Source organism: Salarias fasciatus, chromosome 23 (assembly GCF_902148845.1).
Source record: "Salarias fasciatus chromosome 23, fSalaFa1.1, whole genome shotgun sequence".
Lineage (NCBI taxonomy): Eukaryota > Metazoa > Chordata > Actinopteri > Blenniiformes > Blenniidae > Salarias > Salarias fasciatus.
In genome coordinates this window covers 17,990,917-18,012,203 of record NC_043766.1, presented here as the reverse complement: position 1 = coordinate 18,012,203, position 21,287 = coordinate 17,990,917, and the positions used below count along the sequence as shown (strand labels likewise).

General features: G+C 40.4%; 1 protein-coding gene across 5 annotated transcripts in view; it reads right to left on the bottom strand.

Annotated features, from left to right (window-relative positions):
* osbpl9 (oxysterol binding protein-like 9) overlaps positions 1-21,287 on the bottom strand; it is a 40,322-nt gene that overhangs the window by 5,005 nt on the left and 14,030 nt on the right. Inside the window, exons 1-13 of one of the 5 annotated variants that reach the window (XM_030084101.1) lie at positions 20,180-20,293; positions 19,822-19,900; positions 13,489-13,565; positions 9,750-9,845; positions 9,212-9,259; positions 8,288-8,317; positions 8,138-8,188; positions 7,544-7,582; positions 4,419-4,512; positions 3,562-3,666; positions 2,567-2,726; positions 592-704; positions 30-148 (exon numbers count right to left, since the gene is read on the bottom strand). In XM_030084101.1, coding sequence (XP_029939961.1) covers positions 30-148; positions 592-704; positions 2,567-2,726; positions 3,562-3,666; positions 4,419-4,512; positions 7,544-7,582; positions 8,138-8,185 — 678 coding nt within the window. In that variant the 5' untranslated portion in view covers positions 8,186-8,188; positions 8,288-8,317; positions 9,212-9,259; ... (2 more) ...; positions 19,822-19,900; positions 20,180-20,293. Of the gene's footprint in view, positions 1-29; positions 149-591; positions 705-2,566; positions 2,727-3,561; positions 3,667-4,418; positions 4,513-7,543; positions 7,583-8,137; positions 8,189-8,287; positions 8,318-9,211; positions 9,260-9,749; positions 9,846-12,050; positions 12,454-13,488; positions 13,566-19,406; positions 19,621-19,821; positions 19,901-20,179; positions 20,294-21,287 lie in introns of those variants that run through there. The other 4 variants (XM_030084098.1, XM_030084102.1, XM_030084099.1 and 1 more) reach the window with 4 other exon arrangements.

Genomic DNA, 21,287 nt, shown 5'->3' with positions numbered 1-21,287 from the left:
AACAGAACTACAGAGACTTTGGTCCTTACCTTTGTGAGGTCCATACCCAAACGAACTTGAGAGAGAAGATGCATGATGACGCTTTTGTGCTCTTCCACTGACTCGCCCTCGCCGTCATCGTCACGGTCATCATGGCTGTCAAATGGATCTGAAGATAAGAAAAGGACCAGATGTGCCATGGCTTCCAAAACACACAGTGAAACGTCACTGAATAAGTGGAGTATAACTCACTAAACTGATCATAAAACGGACCAGTCCTATTTACAGAATGAAGAGGTGCAGCCACATTACGGCACTGCCGAGAGATGAAGCGGGTCAAGGGTCGTGCTCAGACCACTGTGCACAGGGACCCACAGCGATGACACATGAGCTTGACATTCAAATCTGTGAGCCGATCCAGAAACTGCTTCTCTAACCTCTAGGCCACTACTGCCTTCTGTCATTATATATTCCATAAATTTGTGTGTCTTATATAATCTCTTCCATATATATATATATATATATATATATATATATATATATATATATATATATATATATGTATATATATGTATATGGATGTATATATATCTCACATGTTTTTGTTTTTACCTGCATCTGTAGTTCCGTTAGACATGGATGAGCTGAGGGACTCGGTGGTGTCGGGCCGTTTCAACGCTGTTTCTTGATTTGCAAGGGGCGAGGCAGCTGAAGGCCCTGAGGAACTGCAGGCAAAAGGAGGAAATAGTGGGGTTGGAAATTAGGCAGGAAGCAGTACAGATAAGCTGTTGAAGAGGAGACAGAAATTCTCATTTTCTTTTGAGCCCCGCCTGAATCCAGCCACTAATGCCACCTAATTTTAATTAACTTGAAACAGCATTGTTATAGTTGACCCGCTGAACAAAAATGTCTGTTTTCTAACCCTACAGGAAAAAGTCACACATTCCATTTTGAAATAATCTAGGACTAAACCATTTTCTGCTGTAGATGAAGCCGTCTTAAACTGCTTCTAAGCGCTTCCTTGATATCATCACTCTTGTGTTTCAGTGTAAAAGTCTGGCCAAAACACAGTCGCTGCATTCAGTGTGTGAAGCACAGAACATTATGACGTCTTTCCAGCAAAAACCCCATTCAGGTGAAGTGCCAGAAGATGTGAAAATAGCTTGCCTCTAATGATCCACATTGATTTCCATCACATCATGCTTCTGTTTTTCTTACAATAGGATCTTGACGTATTTTCACAACAGTTGTCACTCCAATCCATGGAGTTAAATCAGGACTACTGGAAGCTTCAAATCTCCCCTGCCTGCCTTCATTGACGGTTATACCCACTTCCCTTTCACATTCCTAATGTGACGGCGCCCTGTGAAGGAAAGTTTTTGTATATTCTAGATATTGATCTGAAGGGACTGACTGGAGAGGAAGCGTCAACATTTTGTAGGGTTCAGATTATATTGTTGAGTATTTGGTCAGCTTCTCCAACTTCCTCATCTGAATGAATTGGTAGTATAGCTGGAACTACCTGAAAGGGTATTTCTTCTTTAATCTATTTATGCAGTAGGGATTGAAAACCATGTAAGGTGTCATTTTTTTGTGAATAAACTGCAGTATACAAGACATTTTGTTAATTTTTATTCATGACTAAAATCTTTTTTCTTCACTAAATGGAAAAAAATATTATTTTTTTAATGTATGTTGCATCTATATAGATTGGAATACGTATTTTAAAGCATACCACTTCCTCTTCTTCATTGAAAGTTCTGGTGGCACTGACTGACTCCTCCAGAGTTTTAAGACCAGGTCGTGTTCTTGGGGAAGACCGTGTGCTGAGACTATATAAACTTGGAACTTGACGTTACTTCGTTTTGAAAATCTGCATGCCTGTGTGTATTAATTTGGACAGAGTAGCATGACTGTGGTCCACGCTGATTTTGGATCGCTCCAAGATGTAACTTTTCTGTCTCTTCATTCATTCACAAGGGATCCATAATTCACTGCTTGCACAAAGCTGTGTGGCCGTTGGAGATTTGGAGGTTTTCTTTCAGCAGTCTCTCCACAAAGGCGTTCGTTGTCTGAGGTCACACTTCAGGATCTGCTCTCCTCCCTGATTGTTGTTCACATTTCAGGCCACAGCTTGACATTGCACCAACTTCTTTTTGTAGTGTTTTTACCGGTAAGGTTCTCCATTATTTTTGGTTGTTTTGCATACAGTGAGGTTTCTCTCAGTGAATCACAGTCGCGTTCAGTGGCTCTTTAGTCGGCTATTTGGGATTCCTCCACGGGCTGCTGTGGTTGCTGTTGATTTGTATTTTCAGCCAGTCTGACTTCATTACACATGCTTTCCCCTTGTTTCAATACTGGAAAACATCCTATTTAATGTGTCTGAATTAAATGAAGGGGTATTAATATAAAGTATGTTGACAAACATTCAGTTTGCATCGTTGTTATGACCTCGTCCCTCAATCTCTGTGCGTCTGTTTTTCAGTGCTTGAAGGTGTCATCTCAAATTACAAAAGTGTCCTCTTGATTTCCTGTGAGCTGTGAATGGCTGTAGGCTGCAGAAGAGGTGTAGTGATATTTTACTTACTCTATGCAGTGCTTGGGGGAAGTGCTGCTCTGGTAAAATTCATCAGCGTCATAGAACTCGTCCTCACTGGAGGAGTAGGAGAAGTCTGGCACTGAGTGCGAGGGGAGGGGGATTAGAGCTGGGGAGGCGACGCCGCTGCTGGGGCCTGATGGGCCACTCCCTAACAGACAAAAACAACGAAGAAAGATGTCAAACATTGCCTGTAACTGCAGGGCTCTCCTGTTGGCAACCCCGTAAAATACGACATGATGACCAAATCCAGACTGTTCTGTTCGGTGAGAGCGCTACTGCAAAATGTGCACAGCGACATTAAGCTGTCTCTAACACACTGAAGGCTTTCTCTGAAGTGGATATTGACAGTACTCTCAACCATGCGGACAGCCTCCTTAGTGCAAAGCGCAGCATTTTAATACTACTGCATCAGCACGGAAGACAAACAGGCCACAACCTCTGCTTTCCTCTACTTTTGCTCTCTGCACTCTGCTTTTTAATTTACATTATGCTTACAGACTGACACAGAAGAGCAGCATTAATTATTATATCAACTGTATGCTTTTCTGCGGTCAAACTCCCACTGCATCAGCTAAACATTGCTTGTGAAGTCAATTATCTGACTGCATCGTGTTATCACTGCAAAGTGTGCATACTGTCATTTCCTGGAGAACGAGTAATGCATCATGTCGGTGTAAATGCAATAACAAGGACAGCAAAATCATTTATATTGAGAAAATCTTATTTTTGTATATTCTCTTTAAGATATGCGGATATATAACTGTTCAGAAATATGCATGCTAGTACTTCATGAGTAAAGCTGTTATTTTAGTGTTGTTTGGTTGCAGGTATATTTTTGTCTTTATTGCAAAAAAGAGAAAAAAACTTCTAATTAAAAAAAAAAACAACCTTACAATAAGTGAACAATTTTCATTTTTATAAAAATTCTACAGTCGTTTAAAAACAGGCAAAGAAAAAAGAGTTTGATAAATAAATTAGTTCACCTGTACTGTTGGGAGTAGGGGTCTGCAGACTGCCCATAACTGTGACGACAGGACCAACAGGTAATGTGGAAGGTCGTTGGTCTGATTTACACACCTGAGAAGCGTCTTTATTGAAACAAAGAAGGCATATAAATTTGCAGTCAAGCTTGATGAAGGAGGATAAAATAGACACCTCTCCCCACATGCTGGCAGGCTGGGCCTGAGAAAATGAGCTGAATGAGGCTTCATCTGTGAGGGGGATTACACAGACCATTTATAGAGACTGAAAATAGAATGGCCTACTTTGTGGTGCTCATTTTTGCAGTATTTTTAAACAGTCTAGTCACAGTCACCTGACCAAAATACACCCAAAAGCATCAGGGCTTAGTCACACAGTGCATGTGCATTTGGCAAATTATTAATCATCTAATGTGGCTTAAAATAAAATTATACAGATGAAAAAAATCAAAGCAACTAATAGGAAAATATCATCTATTCCTTTCAGAAAAGTATTAAGCATAAAAACAAAAAACATGAAATACAAATGGTACACCCCCACTGTCTTTCAGTACATTTATTCAAACTACAGTAATAATAATCAAGGTATCATCTGAAAACTTGAAATAAGTAAATCTGCAAATCATTTTGCAAAGATTTAAAAAGTGATGATTTAAATGTCTAATTCAACGTGATCAACTGTATCATGGAGTGCTGCGGCATTTTAAGGAGTCAACATTTTCTAGAGAACATTTAAGGGGAAGTTGTTCTCATCTTTGTGCACATGACAGAATAACAATAACATTGTCGAGATTGAGATTTTTCAACCAATCAAATTTATTTTCAATTTTAGACGAGGTAAGGACAGAGTAGCAGCATACCTGTAGGTAGTGTGGTCTGCGTTGGCATGGTGCTGTTGACTACAGGAGTGTCCAGGGGGGGCTGGTAGATCCCATCCACTGGGTTGATGGTGCTCTGGAGAACAGAAAAAAAAAAACACAGCACAGCTCTCAAAAACAAAAAAAAAAAAAAACCAATCAGCATCTGATGCCTGTTGCAACACACACACACACACACACACACATACACACACACACACGCACACACACGCATAGACTGTCTGCTATAACTCCTCGGTTTCAACGTGAGCGGATAAATAAGCTGTCATAGAGAGAGTTATTTTTAATACTGAGGCACAATAGCAAGAGTCTATTTTGTCAACTCCTATAACTTAACGTACCTTTATGGGAACCACAATGAAACCCAAGGCAGATATCAATGGAACTGTTCAGTGTTTTAGGACAGATAAATGGTACACATGCAGGAACCTTTAGCTTAAATATGCACAAGCCGGTCTGGGCAGATCAATGTGCTTTCACTCTGTTTCCTGGAAAGCATGGCATTACAAGGTTTCATTATTGAAATCAATATGAAGCCAGCAACAGTGCTTGAAATCCAAACACCAGCAGCAGCTTCACACATCAAGTAACATCATCTCTTGAAGTGTGAGCAACCTTCCAGCCTTAAAAGGAGTTAATTAACTCCACTGGGTGAACTCCACCTCATCTGTAACATGTGTAAACTCTCTGGATCTTTATTTCCCTGTTGTATAAAATCAGTGGGGACTTGTTTGGATGGCCCATATGAGTGCCACATTTACTCCACGGATCCATGCATTTAAAGAGGGACACAAAAATGATAAACAGACATGAATAAAGCACACAGTTGGCTCAATGTAAGAGGGTCAACGCAACATCATCCAACTGATAGCAACACTGACAACAAAGCCATCTAAAGCCAAAGTATCGACCCGTACTCCCCTACAGCGGGCCCTCAGGGCTCTTGGTAGCACTGAAATGACATCTAGTCATTTTGATGTGTTATGCAATTACTCAAACCCGATGTGCAGTTTGTTACTTTGACTGCTTTCTTTCTCCTCAATGTTTTGAGAAAATTTGAAATTAACAAGAACAGTGACTCAGCACAGTGACTATGGTACCAACAGTCAGCAAAAATATATATCTGAACACAAATCAGACCAAACATTGAAAATGTCACAGCGACGCCTGGTCAGGGAGTGCAGCTTCATTTCCCTCAATTCCAATAAATTCCTCCTATCTTCAAATGTCCTATCCCAGATACTGTTGCTATATCTCTGCTCTTTTCAGATCAGTGCTGGCCTCCTCCATGTGCTTTCACATCACAAAATCGAAAGCTCCTAATTATTGCCAATTTCCGCTTCATGGGTCTATGAAGAGGGGACCAGCCTGTGGTCTTGCAATAAATATTTGAAGCAAAAGTACATGGTGCAAAGCAGCTGGGGGTTAAGAGAGTGTAACAGTCAAAGAAACTTTTAACCCAGAGTTATGATCAATGCATGTTTTTTTTCCAGTCAATACAGTATTGATGCAGCCAGTAGCTCTTGTGGCGCAGCATGCCGATGTCAATCACAGTACATAAATTATTTTGACAGATAAATACCAGACAGACTTTCTCTGTGCTGGGTTTAAATGATTTCTGCTCTTTATAACAATTTGCCCGGCAGTGCTTGACAGGGTCAATCAAACATGCTGCCTGCATTTTAAATATTTTCAACTACAGCTTACAGCAAATTTATACTTCACAACACGGGCAAGCGTGATGAACATTTACAAATGTATTTGCCACAAAGCTGACATATTGACACATGCAGTTATTCGAGAAGAGAGCTTATGATGTGCTATTTATACAGCATAATACTGTACTTAATGACTATGAGATTAGGTCAGCCATAAGAGCAATGCTGCCCTATGAGCTTTCTGCCTTATGTGGGATTCTTTCCCCAAGAAGAACACTATATTTTCTGGGTACCAGAAATATCTACTACTATTTCAAATTACCAACATTTTCCAATGCTTGCAGAGGCTTCACATCATTATTTTACTAGCCAGGTTCCGTTCATGCTCCAGTGGGGTTTAATCTCTTAGTACATGTTTCATTTGCACTTCGGCACTTACTTTGCCATATCTTCCATTTTCCAGTCTAGCAGCCTCTGTGCTGTACTTTTTTTCAATACCTCAACACTTGCACAACCTCAGCAGTGATATGCATTTCACTGTAGCCAAGTTAATATTTAGGTAAGCATGTCACCTGCAAATTGAACGAGAAAGATGAGAAAATCTCAGCAAAGAAATCTGGCTGTCTGTTCCATTTAACATACTGTTTGGCAGCTTACACTCAAAGCACAATAGTCAGAATTTCTTTTGTCCAGAAGAGTTCTTTTTTTACAAAGGCTTTACTCTCTGTAATGCTTTGACAAATTATCTGAAGAAAGCTTTGCGTCACTCTTCCATTTAACAATACAATACTGAAAGGAATAACAAGATAAAAGTGCCTCCGAGTATGAAAACAATTTAAAAACTACCAGTGAATGTTGAGGAAACTAGTTGTCATCCATGTAAATTGAGCAAGTGAGCTAAAGCATGCATAACCCCAGATACATCCTTCACCATTAAAGTGTACCTGCAGAGCTTGTAAAGTGCTGTCTGTGTGGCTTTACAGCTTTTAGTGCTCAGTGGTTCAATAGGCGGGCAGCGTGTGCACAAAAAATCAATGGTGAATTAGTGGACTCTAATTAGTGAGTGAAATGATGTGCGACACTCATACACTCACGTGTGCAAACATACATGCAAATTCTATACACATACAATCATTTTGCAACAATTCACATCTTGTGTACCAAACACACACACATTTGGTATGTTGATGAAGAAAAGAATAGTTCCCAAACATTGCTTAAAAATTAAACCTTAGATGAAATCAGGAAAGTGTTAACTTAATCAAGAGGATTGTAGTGGCAGACATGAGGGAAAGAGCGTCAGAGCGAGAGCGTATCTCCAAATTAGACGACATGCACGACAGAGACCCGATTTATTTGCTTTTCTACCAGAGGGTAAATTGAGCAGTAAAGAAAGTTAGCACTTTATTTGATTTCAGTTTTTTCATGGACAGAAAGTGTCAAACTTACTATAAGTCCGTTTGCGTGTTGTTGTTCGTTACTTTGGTCCTTAAAATTTTAAGAAGACAGTGTTAGACTGCTTGTGTAGGAACGTTCAAGACTCATTTTTCAAAGCATCTCGAACAGCTGAGGTGATGAGAGAAATAAAGTCCATCTCTCTCATCACATGGAGTTTCATAATAACTTGACAAATGCCGTGATCATTTCATCACATATCAGAATCCCCCTTTCTTCATCAGAAAGAACAAAATTGCTCTATCATGGAAAGCTGGACTTCCCTCTGCTGCTTTTCCTCCAAAGTTTATCACGAGCAAGAATGTTCCTTATTTAAAAAAAAAAAAAAAAAGATAAGCGTCAACTAAAGGCCACATGAAGCAGAAATTATTGCTCCACTTTCTTTCAGAGATGTGATGAAACAAGCACAGGGCTCCACCCTCATCAACCACCAACCCAGATAGCAAATGTAAGCAGGGAACTACCCCAGGGATGCAAGGTAACTCACAGTGCACACCATTGTGGTCTCACAAGAACAATGATTATGGTGAAATGGTAGAGCATACGGCACTGAGGGGGAAATCAAGCATGCAATTAAACTGTGCTTACCTTTGCAATTTGCAGCAGTACAATACAGTGCTTTATGGACTCTACCATACTCTGAAAGAGAAAAACAGAATTGATTTAATCTCATTACATCAGGAGCAGCAGACTTCCTCGACACTGCGATGAAGTGAAATATGTGAAGGTCTGACTTACACAAGTAGTTTGTTTCAAATTCTCAATTTTCTGTAAAAGAGAAGAAATCACATCAATCAAAAGCAGAACTATTGATGCAAACAGATTGATAACAAAAAACCACAACTAGAAAAAAAACCCCCATTAAAATAATAGTAACATCTTCTTAAAGCATTCACCCACAACTGAGAAGTTATTTGAGGCCCGAGTCCTCACATCGATGGGCAGAGAATAAATCTTGAACATAAAGAAGTTCAGAAAGGGTCAGATAGCTACTTGCCCTCCCCAACACACACAAAAAACAAAATAAAACAAAAAACCCTGTAATGTTAATGTTTTAATAATCATGAATGAGAAAGACAGCTTACTCCTTTGAAACAGAGTTTATATAATGAAAATCAGCATTTGTATGCATGTAATGCATCATTTAATAATTATGCATTACATTAACTTTTTTTTTCTGAGTGACAGAAAATTACTCAACTGTTGTTGAGGCAGAATACAAATTCATTGTTCTGATATGTCCTAACAAAAATAAATAAATAAATACAATATACTTTATTGTCCCACTTAGGGAAATTAGTCTTGGCCATAAATAAAAATAAATAAATAAAAGGTCAATTGAGGATATTTGTGAGTGTACCTGGAGAAACGAGTGGTGGAATTTCAGCACTTCTGTGTTCAATATATCAATATATTTGGTGAAGTGCCAATACTAAATTAATGAGCTCATCAACACACATGCTGACATGCAACTTGTAGTGTTTATACTTGTTTAAAATGTGTGATTTTAAAAGCTGACAAGCACCAGATATGTAAAATCTGCACCAGCCTGAGAGCCATCGTTTGCCTTTCCACAGTTGTTAGCCATGTCTCCTAATGAAGGACAGAAGTGTAGACTAGAGAGCGCAGACACAAGAACAGCACGGTTCTGCTCATACTCACTCTGCGTGATTCATCCTCTTTGCAGTCCTTGATCTTCTCATCAAACAGCTGTGTGAGAGCAAGACATGTGAGTGGACAGTAAAAGACAGATGGAACATGAGCGCAGATGGATCCACAGTTCAAGTGTTCAAAGGATCAGAAGGTGAATCTCTACCAATAATGTGGCAAGCAGCGAGCTGGTCTCATTAAGAAGGGACACTTGAAGTGCTTTTGCTACGATGTTCTTACTCATGATGATGTGCATCTGCTTTCTGAAGCGCAATTTTCTACTTTTCCACTATGTCGCCATGTGTCTCATTTTCAATAGCTTGTGCTTTGTTAATAAAGAGGACAGTTGTGGCACAGATGAATTATGGCCGGTTAATAATCAAGATAGAAGTTAATGATCACTCATTGCATCAGTTGAAACTAATTTTTTCTGAGTTTCTTTAAAGTCAGTAGTAACTTTCAGTGTGTCTAATATAAGTATGAACATGTGAAATACACTAGCAAATTAAATGATGACACTGAGTCGATGTTTTGACATGCAAAGATTTACCTTTAACTGGTCAATCAGAATCTGCAGGTAGGCATCAGCTTCAGCTAACTTCTTGTCAAAGTCTTGAACACTTGGGACCAATCCTGTCTCTGCCTCCTGAGGACAGGAAAACAAAGCAGAGCATGAGAGCAGCCCTAACCAAACCACGACAAAAGCTGTGCAAGTATTTACATATTCAAATTCACATTTACAGGCACTCCCAATAATCCATAGTCATAAATACAGATATTGTCCATTAATTAAAAAAAGACACCCACCCTCCCGGACATATCTGCTTTGTAAACTGTATTTTGTGAAAGACAAAACAGTGCACAGAAAGATCCCCAGTTCAGGAGAATCTTCCAGCAACGTACTGTACTGAGGGAGATATGTATAGTATTGTTGAAAGGCAGGCTGTCATGAAAGCACAGCAGGTCTGTCTGCCTGACTGACAATAGGCAAGCACATTTCAAGCTCCAACAAAACTAAATCAGGTATCTCAAGGCCGAAGAGCATTTAGTTCCCGACAGTGACAGACGACGATGTGTGTTAATGGGTTGAGGTGCACTCAGATTCATTCTTTGGTAATTAGCTTTGCCTCATAGCCCACCAGACTGCATGCACATGCACAAACTCTGGAACAGAAAATTTCATTACGTAATATCCATTAAAAGGTAATTACTAAACTATTGGCAGAGCGGACGTGACGGGGCATCTGTCTGCGTCTGTCTGAGCCTTATGTGCACACAGAACAATCCAGTTGGCTGTGACACACAACCAAAAACACACAAACATGGCACTCCTTAAAAAAAAAAGAAGACAAAAATATCACTCTGGCCATATATCCAGAGCCATATCAAGGTTGTCAACAGAAAAACCACTCAGCCACTCTGACAACACAACTTCTGTACATCAAGTCAGATGATTCAGGAGATGACTACCACAGTGTGTCAATTTCCCATTATACAACAGTAACCATAAACCACAAAGTCATCCATGAAACATTAGAAATGTTTCATGGACATTTTCATGCTGATAGAAACATTTTAAAAATGACCCCAAAATAAATTCTCATTCTCTTACAAAAACAGTGTCTGAACAAACCATGCAGGATGTCACGGCTGCTTTGAATCTGCTGCGTCGCATTGTCTCTCTGTGTCCGAATGGGGAGCTTCCTGCTCCTGAAGATGATCTTATAGGAATGTGAAGAAAAGCCATTGACCCAAAACCAAACACCGTCAGCAGTCTCTCTGGGCAGCAAGCTGTTAAAGTCTAAACTGTGAAAACATGCCTGCTTTATTGAGAACAAAGTCTGCATTACCGCAGCAGACATGAAGTCTACAGTCACTGAGGCATGCTTCTTTAAAGGGTCAAAGGTAGCGTCACTGTGAGTGTGACTACAAAGACAGTAGATGACCACATGGCCGCCTGAGTAAAAATCAAGAAAGGGCAGACACTGAATTGAGCGTGTTCTATTGATTACTGTGGTCTCGTGTCATCTCAGTAAGAGAGAATTGTCTTCTTTGATCTCTGAGCACACTGAAAAAAATGATTCAGTTCAGAAGAACTGCATCATGGCGAGACGAATTGTGAGTCATAGAGACTGACGGCAAAAAACAAAATACAGGGCAATGAAAGCACTTTTCCAGGAAGCTCTAAATACAATGGACAAACCGTGAAACCTTAAGAATAATGTATTTGGAAGTAAACAACAGGAAATCACCTTAAGCCTTCATGACAGTAGTTATAAAACAAGTAGGAATTATATCGTACAAGGTTTCTGTGCATGATACCAAGAAATTCAACTAGAGGAGTTGAGTTAAAATGTAATAAAAATAAATAAATGAATTTACTGCACGTTGGATGCATGTGAAAATTAATTAACTTAAATCACGAAAATGGAGCTGGAGCAAAATGTAAACGAGACATGAAAAACAGATCTCATGTATTGTCATACGCCAAAAAAGTTTAGAAGCAACCGGTCAAACACAGGTGGTTGTTTCATGATAAATCACTGTACTGCTGTCAGTATTTTCACTCACTCTCACCTCTTACAGTGATTGCCCCTGTGACAGAGGGGATATTTCAGGACAGTCTGCCAAGTCTTACATGTAAACACACATAAACCCATCCAACCACTCCAGACTCCACAAACAACACTGCCTTCACACCCTCCCCCTCCCCCCTGCTCTATTTGTCTTTCGACAGTGTGACCCACTTTAAAACGCTGATGCCCCAGCAGCGCACTGCAGCCGTTTGGGTCTTTCCAACTGTGGTGCAGTGATGTTTTTTTTGTGTTTGTTTGTGTGTGTATTTACTTACTGGGTGCCTTGCTCCAATGGACATGCTGCATTAAAGCTTGTACATCTCTCAGGCCATTTGGCTTGACACAAGTTCGTTTTCTGGCTCCGTTACTCAGCTTTTTTCTTCTCGCCAAAACAACAAATCACCAGCTTTAGTGAAATTAATATCCCCCCTCTTCTCAGCTCCTCCTTCTCATGCACAATGACACAGAGCACAATTCCTCCTCGTGCACTCCAGTGCGGCCTCCAAACATCAACCACAGCAGCCTTCAAAACTGAGGGATAGCCGGGAAGTCGGTCTAGCTACAATGCATCCTTCAGCAGCTGTTATCAGCTGAGCATTGAGTACAAGACAGACAGAGCTGAACTAATCCAGGACCCTCCCCTGGCAGGAAAGGCACACTTCCTCTTACACAGGCAGAAGCGAAAACACACAAAGCAGCAGCGACTACTGACAGGAACAAGCATCAACAGCTTCTCTGATTGGCTGAGGCAGCAGAGGTTTGGTTGATCAAGCATTCGGGCCTCAGGTTGGTTCGCGCTGGGTCACATGACGCTATGACAGCAGCACGTTAACACTGCATGTGTGAGCAAATGTGTGTGCGTGCACGCACTGAACAGTCAGGCACACGTAGCACATCAGAAGGATTTGCCAGGGAGGGAGGGAGGGAGAGAAGGGAGGAAGGAAAATGTTAGGTGGGAGTGAGAGGGAATGGAAAGGTTGGTTATGAGCATGAAAAGGAGAAGACGAGTACATGATGATGGAAGTAAGGCGCACGCAGGAAAGTTTGCCTTTCAGGACAGCAGTACGGAAGAGACAACTGAATAAAAAGAAGCTGCAGTATTGAAAACTGAAAAAGGCCTACTTAGCACTCATAAAAAAACCGAGAAAGAACACCAAAGAGACTTAAAGGCTGTCAGCCAGCTATTAAGCAGACGTTCCATTGAACTAAAAAGCCAGGTCTTGGAACACGCTTGCCATGTATTGCCAAAACACCATTTATGATGACGTAAATGTCACCATTATTTTTATTTATACAGCCGACACAGATAACCAACCCTCAACTGCTCTGTTGTCAAGCCAGAAAAAAAAGGGAGGGGGGGTCAGGTTCAGGTTTAAAAGTGCTGAGAACAACACCTGATATGTAAAGTCCCAACAAGTTCACCCAAATGAATATGAGGAAAATCAATACATGCAATTTTATGGTGACAGCTTTGCTATTTATCATACCAACCTTGCTCAACATACCTCTCCTTCACTTTATAAATAGCTGCACATTTTTACATTTGACGTGCTTACTTAAAAAAACAAAACAAAACATGAAAAACAAAAAAGTAGATGCTGACTTAAAAGCAAGCATTACCAGGAGTGCAAACATGAAGATTAACAGCAAAAGCACTCATTGTGTTTATGAAGTGCAAACATTAGATATGTTCATACACATGTGCTTACATACCCGGAGTTGAAGGGTGTGACGGAGGATAGTTCCCTCTAAGGCATGGATCCACTTCTCCCGCTCATCTGCATCTCGAGCTAAAGGCAGAAGCACACAGACACACCCAGTGAGCCATGTTTTCCATTCCGACCTCATCAGAAAACCTTAAATTCGTGTTACACACCAGTGACACCGGGACAAAACAATGAAATGATATGAGCATAGGTGACACGGAAATGGACACTACACTGATATGCAAGACACACTCAACTGATTTTTACAGTGAAGATCGACCGAATCTGATCAAACTGATACCAGTAAGACGCAACACGGACCAACATCAACTCTATGTCGTCAAGTTATAATTAAAATAAGTGATGTATATATTCTTATAACAGTGTCTTAAAGAATCAAATGATTTCCTGTTGTATCAAAAACCTCAAGTGTAAAAGCTGTGAGAGAAGAACTTAACAGAATCTACAAACTTGAATTGGGAGTAAATTATATCCTGTGTCATAGTCATTTTTCAGACAGCAGGAAACAAGACAGTACAGTAGATAAACGGCTGTGCTAGTACAGAGACTCAGCAGTGGTATAGCACAAAAGCTTTTAAAGACATTAAAAGGCATGCGAGGCTCAGGCCAATCCACTCAGACAGTGCCTCACTGCCCTTTCACTTTCCCCTCAGCCAAACAGAGTCTCCAGAGGAACAGATTACTGCAGTAATGTTGTTAACTCTATTCATGACAGAATAGAGACAGTAGCAGGGTCATTTAAGAAAAACAAATAGCGCAACTGTACATCCAATGTCACAAGTCCAATCTCTGCTCTCGTCTGTGGTTGAAAGAGTCACCAGAAAGCTTACCAGGTAAGCCTCAGCACACGGAATTGACTACTCCATACAATAGTGGCACAGTAACTGTCCTGTGTCAACATAAAGAGACACACATTCCAGAAACTGAAAGGTAAAGGATCATTTTAAACATTTACTCGTCACCGCATTAAAGAGACAAAGATTAACAACTTTCTGACAGCTGTGTATGGTGTACATTAACCCGCAACATCAAGACAACAGCAACGAGAACAGAGATTCTCCCAGTGGAAACACTGATGATAGAGCACAGTGAATGTTTTACTAGACATGTGATGGGCCTTCTTCTGCAGTAACCATTAAATGTTAAAGGAGAACCAAAAGGACAAAAGTCTCTTGGAAGGATTATCAGTCAGTTTTCAACACTCTTGATTCAGAGTGGACATCAAAGTTTTGTGACTCAGCTGTTAAGTGGCATTATATCAGAAGGAGGTGTACATACTAAATCTTGTTAATGTAGGTTGTAGTGGATCTCTGCAGGAAAAACGCAGATGGACACAGCTGCAAGGCTACCTCATCCACCACCTACACATAAGCACACCTCTCTAGTAATCACACACAGACTCTGGCAAAGACTGAATGAAAATTCACAATAAATACAAATTGACAGAGCAAATACCTGCAGGCCTGATGGGAAATCAGATGTCCATATAGATCTGACATACCGAGCAGAAAACAGTGCAAGTCTTTAGTCAGACTGCAGTTCACTATCGAAGTGTCCACACTGAAAGTGAAGGTCACCTCATATATAGCCTGGATACAGGACAAACATTTGCCGTGCAGGGTGTGGGTTGATGACACTCACCAGGATACATCATATCCTCATTTCACTCCTTAAACGCTCAACAGCATTCCATGGATAGTATGACTGACCCATTGGTCTAAAAACAACAAACAACTTTAATACCAAACCCCAAGCATCCACTTCATTTTTGGGTAAGCCCCGCCCTCAAACACAAACAAACCAATAAGATTCAACGACTGACTTCCCTGACTTGGACAATCATTCTCAGCTCCTTAGAGAACTATTAGAACTGGCGAAACTTCTGTTGTTATCTGAACTATTGAAGTCATTTAAGATATACAAAAATGGCCAAACAATGAGCCCAGGGCACTTGCAACAGCAACATGAGGTATCCCAAAAACACAAAGCAACAGGGTTTAGTTTATCCCATTTCAAAAAGCTGAACAAAACATGGGCAAATGTCTACTGTGGATTAAACTCTCTAGCAGAACATACAGCCAACTCAACGCTACCACTACAAACAAGGATGTCTACATTTGTTCCAAGGTAATGCAATATCTCGTATAGTCTTAGCAATGTAGCCATATAATATCAATAACAATGTTAGCAGCAATGAGTTTCCTTAACTTAAGGACCTTTAGCTAGCCCCAGAGCTTACCCAATGAATGCCGATGTTAGCCACTGCCACTGGCTGCAAGCTAATCAATAAAGATAAGTGGCCAAGCACTGTGTAAGCGGCTGCTGCGGTAGAGTCTCTACAATCAACTGCGGTGGCTTGTCTGAGTTAGCAACAGTAACTAAGGGGGGTGTAGCTTGGCCAAAGGTCAAGTGCTTTAAATTCCTTAATCTTTAAAATATTAACACAAACATTCATGTCGTTTAACTATGTTTAGCAGATCATTCTTCTTGTGTATATACCTGGCTATTTCCTACATTGGTTTGACCAAACTTGTGACAAACTCTTACTTATTTTATAGGAATGTTTTGGAATTTGTTTTTTCCAAATGTAGAAGGTGACAAGAAACAAGAGGAATTGAACATGCATGATGATATGTGGCAGGACTTAATACCTTTGATATTTGGCAAACAGACCCACAAATATTTGTAGTGCTCAGCATTATAATTACTGCCAGAATCATTTGCTTATCAAAATTTATATCATATACAACCAAGATATAACCAATTATGAAGGCAGCAAGTTAGTGACTAAATGCCAATATCTTCACAGGCTTGATTCAAAATCAACTCCAGTCCAATGATTTAAAAGAAAAAAAAAATCCAACAACAACTGGCAGTTACAGCCACTGACCCCAGCCAATTTGTCTGTAGTAAAGACCATACCAAGACAAATGTAGACAATCTCAAGAAATGACACTGAGTGTGACAATTTATTTTTTGTATTGGGTTTTTTATTTATTTATTTTTTTGTTCTGTTTTGTGTGGTTTGTTTTTCGATACATTTGTTATTTGTGTGTTTTGGGAAAACGTTAATAAAAAGACATTGTTGGAAAAAAAAATGTGGTCAGTCACACAGAAAAATTTTTTCTCACGCGCAAACTAAGGTAATGACAAAAGTGATGTATTTTTAACCCAAGAATTTTATCTCAGGAGGTCAGAGTAGCATTACACACATTTCCTACACACATTTCCCTTCATGATGCTCAGTCTCTACCCATGATGCTGCTCCTCCTCTCCCCAAAGAAGCTGCTGAATTATTCATTCCTCCTATGTTCATTCTCCTCCTGCCATCTTCAGACAAGCTCATCAAATGCCCCGGGACATACTCCAGTGGGAAGGCCGGAGCATTTGATACCAGACTGTAACCTGTAAATATTGCAGAACTGCAGTGATCCACATGTCTTTCCAAGAAAACAACTATTTCATTGTGAATATAATTTGAAAAAACTGCAGCAACTCCTAAGAATCTGTTCATAACTGTGCTGATGTGATATATAATTATGCACCAACTGTGTGATTAAGAAGACCAAATTGCACTATGTACTAAGCGAATTTACAAGCAAACATGTGGTCAAAAATACTGACAAGGTGACAATTTTTTGTTTTCTTTTTCACAGGATAATACAGATGGTGGTGGTATTGAGTTAAAGGAGGATTCTGCAGAGCGGAAACCAAACAATGTGCATATGTCTTTCATAGTGTCTTGCATTCTGGGGTGATGCTCTGGGCATGCTATGTAGTCTGATAGAGATAAGGGAGAAAATGCAATAAATTGATAGCTTTTCTGGATTAGAGGAGAGCAAAGAGGGGGAAAGAGGAAAAGGGCTCTCAGGCAACTATGATGCACCACCGGGGGAGAGGGACTGATGAATAATGGATGCTTCTCTAAATAGAAGAAGTACAGGGGTGTACTCTAGGCTAACACTACAGCTGGTAACTTCAGCACTACAGATCAACCTGGAAAATGGCTAGTACCGTAAGACACACAACGGACCTGTCCTTGAAAATACTCATGTCTTTATAGCAAACCATTAATGAAGAATGATGTACTTTAATGAGTTGATTAACAGTGGATATTTTATCACAAATCTGAATTTCTTTATTAGTGTTTACTTTCACCCTTCTAATTTTGGAGATCGTGCTATTTCACAATCCATAACTTACCCACGCATTAGCCAATACATAATGGAATGCACGCACGCACACACGCATACACACACACACACGCACAAACACACACACAGCTGTAAATCCTGGGGGACTGACTGCATAATATGCTTTGAATGGGATCCTTTTACAGCAACACAGAAACCTACTCCTGCCCAACATCCTGTGCATCTCTTGTCTGATGTACCCAGATTCTCCGGTTCAGCACACATGAAGTGGCGATTTTCTACTCTTTCCCCTCCCACATGACATGGACCAATACTCTTCTGGATATCCAGACAGCAGATGTGACTTACAGTGACATTTCAATGTTTTCACTCAAACTAAACTATGATAGTTAGGGTAGCAATGTGTCTCAAACTTTGGAAAGTTCATCTCATATTATTTTTGACTTTTCAATAGTACATTTTAATGGTAAGGCATATTTAATACATGTGTTGTGTTGACCTTATTACATGGATCATTTTGTTGTACAAGAACATGCCAGAGATAACTTTTCCCAGAATTACCGTGGCTCTTTGAATAATGCCAGTCAAGGTTGCTTCATTAAATCAGTGCATGATTTGGATACATTTCTTTTAAATAAGGATAACTCAGATCTCACAACCTAACATATAAGAAAAAAATTTTTAAATTTGAACAAACACCATTAACTCACTGAGGCACTATAGTGAACATCGAAGACTGATTCAACGGGAGCAAACAAAGTTCCAGAAAAAAAACACCAGATTACTTTCTGGTTATCATTAAGGGCATAGGCATGTCACTATGGGAATTTGTGAAATATATTGTCATTTGTATAAGTTAAAAACTGAGACAACTTCATTGTACAACTAAAACAGCAAACCCAGTAAACTACTGGGCAGGCATAACAACTTCCTTATCTCAGCAACACACCGAGTCAGCGCAAACATTGAGCAAAGACTGCACACTTCCATCTCTCCTTAACAATCCCACACAGTAGTCAACTTTTTATTTTGCTCCATTCCAAACTGTCCTTCAACCTCAAACAAACCAATTAAACCATGCGCTAACAGCATATACTGCTCCACCCTGACAAACAATGCCTCTTCACGATCCATTCTCCGCGGGTCTGGCATGCATGCTGACCATGAGACGTGCATGGTTTCCTCCTTACCCTTGCGTTTGTAGAACCACAGCATACAGCTTCGGAACACAGACATGGGAGAGGGCATGGAGAAGGTGAGAGGGGCGTGGGGCCCATAGACTGAGGCTAGTGACCCTCGAGAAGGAGGTGAGAAGGGGTATGCTGGTTGTGAAGTGTAGGGGAAGGGATTGGTGGTGGCAAAACGGATACGAATGGACTAATGGAAAAACAGAGATGAAGGAAAGTTAGAGGAGGTTAGTTAAAGACCTGACGTAGCGACAGAGTAAAAAAACGTGTCTGCGGTGTACTGGATGGCTCCCTGTCAAAAAGGAAAGAAGGTTAGAGATAACGGGAGAGGGGCGATGCTGTAGCTAGGAGCCAATCCTTTCCCTATGGAGTGCTTGGCTGTTAGATAGCGACGGCAGCGGTGCAGTGAAGGGCGAACAGCAGCAGCAACCAGAAGAGACCTGATCTCAGCTTCGAACTCAGCAGTATTCCCTTGTTCCCAGAGGCTCAAGTGCAGAGACACATAAGCAGCAATCTTCTTCTTCAGCCACAGTCGGGGGGGCCAAAAGAAAAAAAAATCTTACTTGCTGGGTTTGTTCCAAGAGGAATCTGTGTAGCTTGCAGTGGCACAAATCTTGTTTATCACAGTAATATGTGTCAGTCCAACTCCACAAAGCATGAAGAAGATCCAAGGAAGGAAGGAAGGAGCAGCTAAGATGCATGCAGCATGCTTTGACATTGTATAGATGCCTGTGTGCATGTGTTTCCTGGTGTTACAGCAAGCCAATCGAACTCTTTAAAAGGCGGGGGGTAGAGGAGTGAGTGAGAGAGAGAGAGAGGGAGAGAGAGAGGGAACGACTGATAGAGAGAGAGAGAGAGAGAGCAGTGAGAGCAGTGAAGAGCCCGGCTGGAAGCATAAGACATCACAGAAAGAGCAACGTTGATGGAAAGATACCAGGAGGGGAAAAAGACAAAAGAATAAACAGGGGGATATCTCACCTTGGAAATGGAAAGTCTTCTGGTCCACAGTGATGGTAAATGTACTGTCATCCTCGTCATCAATGCCGATCACAGCTCCCTGTGCAAACAGAGCCAGGAGAGAGAGAGAGAGAGAGAGAGAGAGAGAGAGAGAGAGAGAGAGAGAGAGAGAGAGAGAGAGAGAGAGAGAGAGAGAGAGAGAGAGAGAGAGAGAGAGAGAGAGAGAGAGAGAGAGAGAGAGACAGAGAGACAGAGAGAGAGAGAGAGAGACAGAGAGACAGAGAGAGAGAGAGAGAGAGAGAAAGCAGGCAGTCAGACAGCGGGACACGTCATACTTAACTTTCCATTTCTATCCTCTTTCCCTCCACATAGTCCCTACCCGATTCGCTTTGTAAATTACTCGTGGTCGTTTTCAGCAGCTCATTGTGTCCATTGGATTATCTCTTTCTCACTGTGTTTCTCTCTCTCTCTCCTCACACACACACACACATACACACAAATGAGTCCAGCGTTTTGAAACATGGGAGAGAAGAAAAGAGAGAGGGAGGTGGGATTATGAAGAGTGAAGGAGGAGAAAGCCAGCAAAGGGTGGAGAGAAACAGACACGGAGGACCAGCAGCAAGCAGCCAAAAGGGAGGAGAAAAAAAAAAGAAAAGAAGAAGAAACCGCAGAGAAGTGGCCTGCTGGCTAGCTGGGGCATTAGCTCCTAGCAACAGAAACAGGGTGTGTGACTCAGAGCTTTCCTATCCAGAAAACCTGCAAGTACTAAAAATAACAGTCTCCACTGTACTCCACATGGAGCAGACAGGATAAGAAAAAAGCAGTTGTAAACTACTTCAGTCTTCAAACAAAACTTTTTTGTAGCTCTAAAGTTTATATCGTGTCAACTGTTAAAGTATTTTGTTAATATATTTTAAAAGTTGCACATAACACAATGATAAACATCAGTGCTTTTTATGGAGAAAGTCCACTGAGTCCTTTGCTGCATGAAGATGGATTAAAAAAAAACATGTATATATGGACAATATCTTGTGACATGTAACAAATTCATGTCACATGAACATACTTGGATCTATTGAAAAGGGAGTCTCTAAAGACATGTATTTAATAAAATACTGAGCAAGTCAAATCTGGCTTTGTCACCAATTACAAGTAATAGCTGTTCTCAACGTTGGTATGTGTTATAAGTTATATCCTTGAAATGCTGAAACGCTGAAAAAAATCTGGGCTTGCTGACATTTCACAATGTAACACAAAAATGTTTACTCTCAATGCATTATTACACAACAAATTCTGATGTTTCTTTGTAAATCGTGTGTGCTTCCATTATTTGTTTTCGACAGTATGTGTTCTATTTTCTAAATGTCTTTTATATCTATTTTTGACATCTTTTATAATGACATGTACAAAAAATATTTGCTTCAGAGACCGTGGTGTATGTGGTCTTGTAATATCTGAATTAATTAAATTATGGTTCTTTAAGTTTT